Here is a 9,746-nt window from a genome sequence, read left to right on the forward strand (position 1 = left end):
TTTCAGGTCTAATGATGGTCCTAACTCAATTTTTTTTTTTTCCAAAATTTTGAAAAAAATGCCTTGCTATAGCCTTACTTTTGATTTGGGTGATTTAGTTTTTTGTCGTTTTTTGTGCCTTACTGCTTTCTTCGGTCTGTTTAAGTATGTGCATCATAGTTGCAGTAGTGTTTAGGGTCTAATGATAGTCCTAACTCAATTTTTTTTTTTCCAAAAATTTTGAAAAAAAAAGCCTTGCTATAACCTTACTTTTGATTTTGGGTGATTTCTGTTTTTTGTCTTTTTTTGTGCCTTACTGCTTTCTTTGCCCTGTTTAAGTATGTGCATCATAGTTGCAGTAGTGTTTAGGGTCTAATGATAGTCCTAACTCAATTTTTTTTTTCCAAAAATTTTGGAAAAAAAGCCTTGCTATAACCTTACTTTTGATTTTGGGTGATTTTAGTTTTTTGTCATTTTTTGTGCCTTACTGCTTTCTTTGCCCTGTTTAAGTATGTGCATCATAGTTGCAGTAGTGTTTAGGGTCTAATAATAGTCCTAACTCAATTTTTTTTTTTCCAAAAATTTTGAAAAAAAAGGCCTTGCTATAACCTTACTTTTGATTTTGGGTGATTTTAGTTTTTTGTCATTTTTTGTGCCTTACTGCTTTCTTTGCCGTGTTTAAGTATGTGCGTTACATTTGCAGTAGTTTTTAGGGTCTAATGATGGTCCTAACTCAATTTTTTTTTTTTTTCCAAAATTTTGAAAAAAATGCCTTGCTATAGCCTTACTTTTAATTTTGAGTGATTTTTGTTTTTTGTCATTTTTTGTGTCTTACTGCTTTCTTTGCCCTGTTTAAGTATGTGCATTATATTTGCAGTAGTTTTCAGGGTCTAATGATGGTCCTAACTCAATTTTTTTTTTTTTTCCAAAATTTTGAAAAAAAAGCCTTGCTATAGCCTTACTTTTAATTTTGAGTTATTTTTGTTTTTTGTCATTTTTTGTGCCTTACTGCTTTCTTTGCCCTGTTTAAGTATGTGCATCATAGTTGCAGTAGTGTTTAGGGTCTAATGATAGTCCTAACTCAATTTTTTTTTTTCCAAAAATTTTGAAAAAAAAGCCTTGCTTTAACCTTACTTTTTATTTTGGGTGATTTTAGTCTTTTGTCTTTTTTTGTGCCTTACTGCTTTCTTTGCCCTGTTTAAGTATGTGCATTATATTTGCAGTAGTTTTTAGGGTCTAATGATGGTCCTAACTCAATTTTTTTTTTTTTTTCCAAAATTTTGAAAAAAAAGCCTTGCTATAGCCTTACTTTTTATTTTGGGTGATTTCTGTTTTTTGTCTTTTTTTGTGCCTTACTGCTTTCTTTGCCCTGTTTAAGTATGTGCATTATATTTGCAGTACTTTTCAGGGTCTAATGATGGTCCTAACTCAATTTTTTTTTTTTTTCCAAAATTTTGAAAAAATGCCTTGCTATAGCCTTACTTTTGATTTTGGGTGATTTTTGTTTTTTGTCATTTTTTGTGCCTTACTGCTTTCTTTGCCCTGTTTAAGTATGTGCATTATATTTGCAGTAGTTTTCAGGGTCTAATGATGGTCCAGACTCAATTTTTTTTTTTTTCCAAAATTTTGAAAAAAATGCCTTGCTATAGCCTTACTTTTTATTTTGGGTGATTTTAGTTTTTTGTCATTTTTTGTGCCTTACTGCTTTCTTTGCCCTGTTTAAGTATGTGCATCATAGTTGCAGTAGTGTTTAGGGTCTAATGATAGTCCTAACTCAATTTTTTTTTTCCAAAAATTTTGAAAAAAAAAGCCTTGCTATAACCTTACTTTTGATTTTGGGTGATTTTAGTTTTTTTGTCATTTTTTGTGCCTTACTGCTTTCTTTGCCTTGTTTAAGTATGTGCATTATATTTGCAGTAGTTTTCAGGGTCTAATGATGGTCCTAACTCAATTTTTTTTTTTTTTTTCCAAAATTTTGAAAAAAATGCCTTGCTATAGCCTTACTTTTGATTTTGGGTGATTTTAGTTTTTTGTCTTTTTTGTGCCTTACTGCTTTCTTTGCCCTGTTTAAGTATGTGCATCATAGTTGCAGTAGTGTTTAGGGTCTAATAATAGTCCTAACTCAATTTTTTTTTTTCCAAAAATTTTGAAAAAAAAAGCCTTGCTATAACCTTACTTTTGATTTTGGGTGATTTTAGTTTTTTGTCATTTTTTGTGCCTTACTGCTTTCTTTGCCCTGTTTAAGTATGTGCATTATATTTGCAGTAGTTTTTAGGGTGTAATGATGGTCATAACTCAATTTTTTTTTTTTCCCAAAATTTTGAAAAATATGCCCTGCTATAGCCTTACTTTTGATTTTGGGTGATTTTAGTTTTTTGTCTTTTTTGTGCCTTACTGCTTTCTTTGCCCTGTTTAAGTATGTGCATTATAGTTGCAGTAGTTTTTAGGGTCTAATGATGGTCCTAACTCAATTTTTTTTTTTTTCCAAAATTTTGAAAAAAATGCCTTGCTATAGCCTTACTTTTGATTTTTGGTGATTTTTGTTTTTTTGTCTTTTTTGTGCCTTACTGCTTTCTTTGCCCTGTTTAAGTATGTGCATCATAGTTGCAGTAGTGTTTAGGGTCTAATGATAGTCCTAACTCAATTTTTTTTTTTCCAAAAATTTGAAAAAAAAAGCCTTGCTATAGCCTTACTTTTTATTTTGGGTGATTTTAGTTTTTTGTCATTTTTTGTGCCTTACTGCTTTCTTTGCCCTGTTTAAGTATGTGCATCATAGTTGCAGTAGTGTTTAGGGTCTAATGATAGTCCTAACTCAATTTTTTTTTTTTCAAAAATTTTGAAAAAAAAAGCCTTGCTATAACCTTACTTTTGATTTTGGGTGATTTTAGTTTTTTTGTCATTTTTTGTGCCTTACTGCTTTCTTTGCCCTGTTTAAGTATGTGCATCATAGTTGCAGTAGTGTTTAGGGTCTAATGATAGTCCTAATTCAATTTTTTTTTTTCCAAAAATTTTGGAAAAAAAGCCTTGCTATAACCTTACTTTTGATTTTGGGTGATTTCTGTTTTTTGTCTTTTTTTGTGCCCGACTGCTTTCTTTGCCCTGTTTAAGTATGTGCATTATATTTGCAGTAGTTTTCAGGGTCTAATGATGGTCCTAACTCAATTTTTTTTTTTTTCCAAAATTTTGAAAAAAAAGCCTTGCTATAGCCTTACTTTTGATTTTGGGTGATTTTAGTTTTTTGTCTTTTTTGTGCCTTACTGCTTTCTTTGCCCTGTTTAAGTATGTGCATCATAGTTGCAGTAGTGTTTAGGGTCTAATAATAGTCCTAACTCAATTTTTTTTTTTCCAAAAATTTTGAAAAAAAAAGCCTTGCTATAACCTTACTTTTGATTTTGGGTGATTTTAGTTTTTTGTCATTTTTTGTGCCTTACTGCTTTCTTTGCCTTGTTTAAGTATGTGCATTATATTTGCAGTAGTTTTTAGGGTGTAATGATGGTCTTAACTCAATTTTTTTTTTTTTTCCAAAATTTTGAAAAATATGCCCTGCTATAGCCTTACTTTTGATTTTGGGTGATTTTAGTTTTTTGTCTTTTTTGTGCCTTACTGCTTTCTTTGCCCTGTTTAAGTATGTGCATTATAGTTGCAGTAGTTTTTAGGGTCTAATGATGGTCCTAACTCAATTTTTTTTTTTTTTCCAAAATTTTGAAAAAAATGCCTTGCTATAGCCTTACTTTTGATTTTTGGTGATTTCTGTTTTTTGTCTTTTTTTGTGCCTTACTGCTTTCTTTGCCCTGTTTAAGTATGTGCATCATAGTTGCAGTAGTGTTTAGGGTCTAATGATAGTCCTAACTCAATTTTTTTTTTTCCAAAAATTTTGAAAAAAAAAGCCTTGCTATAACCTTACTTTTTATTTTGGGTGATTTTAGTTTTTTGTCATTTTTTGTGCCTTACTGCTTTCTTTGCCCTGTTTAATTATGTGCATCATAGTTGCAGTAGTGTTTAGGGTCTAATGATAGTCCTAACTCAATTTTTTTTTTTTCAAAAATTTTGAAAAAAAAAGCCTTGCTATAACCTTACTTTTCATTTTGGGTGATTTTAGTTTTTTGTCATTTTTTGTGCCTTACTGCTTTCTTTGCCTTGTTTAAGTATGTGCATTATATTTGCAGTAGTTTTTAGGGTGTAATGATGGTCCTAACTCAATTTTTTTTTTTTTTTCCAAAATTTTGAAAAATATGCCCTGCTATAGCCTTACTTTTGATTTTGGGTGATTTTAGTTTTTTGTCTTTTTTGTGCCTTACTGCTTTCTTTGCCCTGTTTAAGTATGTGCATTATAGTTGCAGTAGTTTTTAGGGTCTAATGATGGTCCTAACTCAATTTTTTTTTTTTTTCCAAAATTTTGAAAAAAAAAGCCTTGCTATAACCTTACTTTTGATTTTTGGTGATTTCTGTTTTTTGTCTTTTTTTGTGCCTTACTGCTTTCTTTGCCCTGTTTAAGTATGTGCATCATAGTTGCAGTAGTGTTTAGGGTCTAATGATAGTCCTAACTCAATTTTTTTTTTTCCAAAATTTTGAAAAAAAAAGCCTTGCTATAGCCTTACTTTTAATTTTGAGTTATTTTTTTTTTGTCATTTTTTGTGCCTTACTGCTTTCTTTGCCCTGTTTAAGTATGTGCATCATAGTTGCAGTAGTGTTTAGGGTCTAATGATAGTCCTAACTCAATTTTTTTTTTTCAAAAATTTTGAAAAAAAAAGCCTTGCTATAACCTTACTTTTTATTTTGGGTGATTTTAGTCTTTTGTCTTTTTTTGTGCCTTACTGCTTTCTTTGCCCTGTTTAAGTATGTGCATTATATTTGCAGTAGTTTTTAGGGTCTAATGATGGTCCTAACTCAATTTTTTTGTTTTCCAAAATTTTGAAAAAAATGCCTTGCTATAACCTTACTTTTGATTTTTGGTGATTTCTGTTTTTTGTCTTTTTTTGTGCCTTACTGCTTTCTTTGCCCTGTTTAAGTATGTGCATTATATTTGCAGTAGTTTTCAGGGTCTAATGATGGTCCTAACTCAATTTTTTTTTTTTTCCAAAATTTTGAAAAAAATGCCTTGCTATAGCCTTACTTTTGATTTTGGGTGATTTTAGTTTTTTGTCATTTTTTGTGCCTTACTGCTTTCTTTGCCCTGTTTAAGTATGTGCATCATAGTTGCAGTAGTGTTTAGGGTCTAATGATAGTCCTAACTCAATTTTTTTTTTCCAAAAATTTTGAAAAAAAAAGCCTTGCTATAACCTTACTTTTGATTTTGGGTGATTTTAGTTTTTTGTCATTTTTTGTGCCTTACTGCTTTCTTTGCCTTGTTTAAGTATGTGCATTATATTTGCAGTAGTTTTCAGGGTCTAATGATGGTCCTAACTCAATTTTTTTTTTTTTTCCAAAATTTTGAAAAAAATGCCTTGCTATAGCCTTACTTTTGATTTTTGGTGATTTCTGTTTTTTGTCTTTTTTTGTGCCTTACTGCTTTCTTTGCCCTGTTTAAGTATGTGCATCATAGTTGCAGTAGTGTTTAGGGTCTAATGATAGTCCTAACTCAATTTTTTTTTTTCCAAAAATTTTGAAAAAAAAAGCCTTGCTATAACCTTACTTTTTATTTTGGGTGATTTTAGTTTTTTGTCATTTTTTGTGCCTTACTGCTTTCTTTGCCCTGTTTAAGTATGTGCATCATAGTTGCAGTAGTGTTTAGGGTCTAATGATAGTCCTAACTCAATTTTTTTTTTTTTCAAAAATTTTGAAAAAAAAAAGCCTTGCTATAACCTTACTTTTGATTTTGGGTGATTTTAGTTTTTTGTCATTTTTTGTGCCTTACTGCTTTCTTTGCCCTGTTTAAGTATGTGCATCATAGTTGCAGTAGTGTTTAGGGTCTAATGATAGTCCTAATTCAATTTTTTTTTTTCCAAAAATTTTGGAAAAAAAGCCTTGCTATGACCTTACTTTTGATTTTGGGTGATTTCTGTTTTTTGTCTTTTTTTGTGCCCGACTGCTTTCTTTGCCCTGTTTAAGTATGTGCATTATATTTGCAGTAGTTTTCAGGGTCTAATGATGGTCCTAACTCAATTTTTTTTTTTTTCCAAAATTTTGAAAAAAAAGCCTTGCTATAGCCTTACTTTTTATTTTGGGTGATTTCTGTTTTTTGTCTTTTTTTGTGCCTTACTGCTTTCTTTGCCCTGTTTAAGTATGTGCATTATATTTGCAGTACTTTTCAGGGTCTAATGATGGTCCTAACTCAATTTTTTTTTTTTTCCAAAATTTTGAAAAAAATGCCTTGCTATAGCCTTACTTTTGATTTTGGGTGATTTTTGTTTTTTGTCATTTTTTGTGCCTTACTGCTTTCTTTGCCCTGTTTAAGTATGTGCATTATATTTGCAGTAGTTTTCAGGGTCTAATGATGGTCCAGACTCAATTTTTTTTTTTTTCCAAAATTTTGAAAAATATGCCCTGCTATAACCTTACTTTTGATTTTTGGTGATTTCTGTTTTTTGTCTTTTTTTGTGCCTTACTGCTTTCTTTGCCTTGTTTAAGTATGTGCATTATATTTGCAGTAGTTTTTAGGGTCTAATGATGGTCCTAACTCAATTTTTTTTTTGGATTTTATGCCTTACCTCTATTTTGAGGCGTTTTAATTTTTTTAGGATCATTTTAATATTTAAAAGAAAAGCAAAATCAGAAAAAAATGCTCAGACACACCAAAAATATTAATACCAATATTTTTATGGATAAGGAAGTCTAACAAGGTAATCAAGAAATGAAAAATAGATTAGATGATAATGACCCTATTTTTTAGGTTTACATTGTGAATGATGATAATTGTTATCTTCTCCATCAGAATGAGATCTTCCGATTGAGGAGGCGTCTGTCGCAGCAGGAGAAGATGCTGAGTGGAGCCGTCAAACGCCTGCAGAGCACCAACCATCTGAAAGAGGGAATGGAGAGGGTGATCATCGACCATCGTAAGATGCTTTACATCCTTCAAAAAGCTTAATGAGTAGAATCTCACTTATTGCACTGCGAAGCTCGTATGTGGTCATCTGGAAATGAGATTAAGGATTTATTTCCTAATCCAGTCTTTTTAAATTCTGAGAGATTATAAATCATTGCACTTCTGTAAAACAAACAGTAAAGCTCTATTATAGTAGAATATGTAAATCACAGCATATTTATTTTGGAACAACTGCAGGATCAAGTAGTGTGTGATTTATACCAATGTTTTCTTTTTCTCCTCCTCTGTAGTATCTCTGACTCATGGAGTGTTGAAGAAAGCTCGAGGAAACTTAGAGGTGAGACTTACTTTCTGTGTGAAAACCTCAGACTTGAATTTGTTCTTACCGTATTTTCTGGCATATAGGACACCATTTTTTTCATTTAAAGTTGAGGGTGCTGCCAATGCGGCGCAGCTCTCTGTGTGTGCATTTGTCAGTCAGACAAACACGGGTCCAGTAGAAGTGCCTGTAGGAGGGAGAATATTACTGACAGTTCCCTACAGCAGAACAACTAAACTATAACAGCCACTGAACATCATGGGGAACTGAAAGTTCAAAAAAGAGCTTCAGATAATGTTGGAAAAGTGAAAGAACTCACATCTTTAATAACTCAAGATGGACGTATCTGGGAGTGAGTTAATGCAGAAGTCATTCGCTCGTGTTGCTTCTTTCAGGGAAGCTTTGATTAGCGGAAAGTAGTATTTAAACTACATTCAGGACGTGGTCCCTTTAAGAAAGTCACAGCAAGTTAGTTACAGAAGAGAAATACATGCACCGGTTCCTCAAACGTCTCTCAGTGCTTCCAACACTCCGAACTATTGGAGCGGAGCGTTGCTCTTGGTGGATACAGGACAAATCTGCCATTTTGCAATAGAAGGAAACATTATAAATGGCATAAAGTTGCCAAATCACCACGTTGGATTTGTTTAGAAGCGATTGCGTTTGGATTCTGACTCAGAGCCTGAGGCGATAGTGCACGGTAAGAAGGATCATCAATAGACCCTAAAAACTACTGTAAATATAAAAAGTGTATGGTAAGAAGAACAGACGGAGCGGTGTATCAGTCTGGTTCCAGTACAAACCATAAAAACCTGTAAATGGAATGAAATACAGACGCGTCGCAGTGAGGAGGAGAAATACATGGATTAAACCGAACAGTAGTCTAGCAGCCCGCCTACCTGCATGTTGTGATTGGTCGAGTCGTTTGAAGAGCACCCTCATCAGCCAATAGAGTGCCACCTTTACATGGATTTTTCTTGGAAATCTGCTTAATTATGGGAATGCAGCCAATACAGCAGTGCATTCAGTAACCCAGAAAACATGGTAATCTAACAGTGGGATTTTCAAAAAAATCTTAAACGGAGGTTGAAAGTAAGTCTGGGATCTTACTCCAGTGATTGGATCTTTTTTTCTTTTCTCTTCCTTCTCGTCTGACACATACACAGTCTAGTTACTGTTCACTGGTTGGCCTCAGGGGCCAGTGTGGAGAACCAGACCAAGGTCAGTGTGATCTGTCAGAGTGATGTGAAGCATGGAGTTCACTTTAGTGTTTGGTTTCCTGCACGAGGCAGAATGGACTGCATAGATTTCTGAAGCATGTCACATCTCATCACTGTTTAGCAGCAGCATGAGGAATGTATGCACATCTTTTCATTCATTATGGTTCATGGTGCATGAAAGGAAAATTAGATCTGAACAGTTTACACTGTGGTTTGTAAACAGTAGTGTGTTGGTCACACATGCAAGCTTATAGAGCACATGTGGCAAACTCAAGGTCCGGGGGCCAAATCTGGCTCTTTAGAGCATTCAATATGTCCTGCAGCAGAAAGCAGATAAAGTCAGAGAAACCATGAAAAAGTGTGTATATATCTGTAAAATAATACATTAATTCAAATTCAATTAGCAGGGCTCACATTTTCCTCATGCTGGCAGTCATTTTTAATCTCAAAATATTAAAATAACTCAATATTTACAAAATCCTGCAGTTTTCTTCAAACTATTCCATAAAATGTATCCAAATTACATTAAAATTGGCCACAAAATTAAATAAATTGAAAGTCAAAATCCTTCAGTGACTGAAATCTGTTATTTATTGGTTTTATATTATCTGACATTATATAATTAATTTATAAGTGGAAGTGCAAACTAGAGAACAATGATTAAATTCCTAATTTTCCCGCCTCAAATCTGTGGCCCACTTATGAACTGCTCTGTATTTGGCCCCTGAACTAAAATGTGTTTGACACCCTTTATATATATATATAGCATCTTCCTGCTTGAACAACACATTGTAATTCTCAGTAATGATGAAGTGTTGAGTTGTTAGTGAGTTTAAAATCTTTTGAGGGTTTTTTTTTTTCATGACGACCTAGTGACTTTTGTCAGAGTTTTATTAACAACATTCTGTCTACGAACATGTACAAACTTAAGGTACGGCGCACATTTTAGGGCATCCTCAGGTCTCAGAAAAACCTCCGTCATTTATCAGTCCAAACTGACTCATGACTCAGTAAAACTTCCATCAAATAAACCAGCCTCGGGCTTTAAGTCATCAAACTCAATGGTCTCAATTCATAAAACATGACATGGCGTTTTATTTGACGCAAGTTGAAAAGCCATTTAAAAAGAGAAAAAGTTAAGCTATCTCAACTAGTGTTTGATTGATAAATACGTAGTTAAATGAAACATTAACTTTTCAAAATAAATAGAAAATAACAGCTTTCAACTTACTCGTATCTGAAG

At 32.8% G+C, this 9,746-nt stretch overlaps 1 protein-coding gene across 6 annotated transcripts in view; it reads left to right on the forward strand.

The window, feature by feature from the left end:
* cdk5rap2 (CDK5 regulatory subunit associated protein 2) overlaps positions 1–9,746 on the forward strand; it is a 55,523-nt gene that overhangs the window by 44,754 nt on the left and 1,023 nt on the right. For 5 of the 6 annotated variants that reach the window (XM_028462205.1, XM_028462206.1, XM_028462209.1 and 2 more), the window contains 3 exons: positions 6,851–6,974; positions 7,255–7,301; positions 8,450–8,504. In XM_028462205.1, coding sequence (XP_028318006.1) covers positions 6,851–6,974; positions 7,255–7,301; positions 8,450–8,504 — 226 coding nt within the window. The remainder of the gene's footprint in view (positions 1–6,850; positions 6,975–7,254; positions 7,302–8,449; positions 8,505–9,746) is intronic. The other variant, XM_028462210.1, reaches the window with a different exon arrangement.

Source organism: Gouania willdenowi, chromosome 12 (assembly GCF_900634775.1).
Source record: "Gouania willdenowi chromosome 12, fGouWil2.1, whole genome shotgun sequence".
Classification (NCBI taxonomy): Eukaryota; Metazoa; Chordata; class Actinopteri; order Blenniiformes; family Gobiesocidae; genus Gouania; species Gouania willdenowi.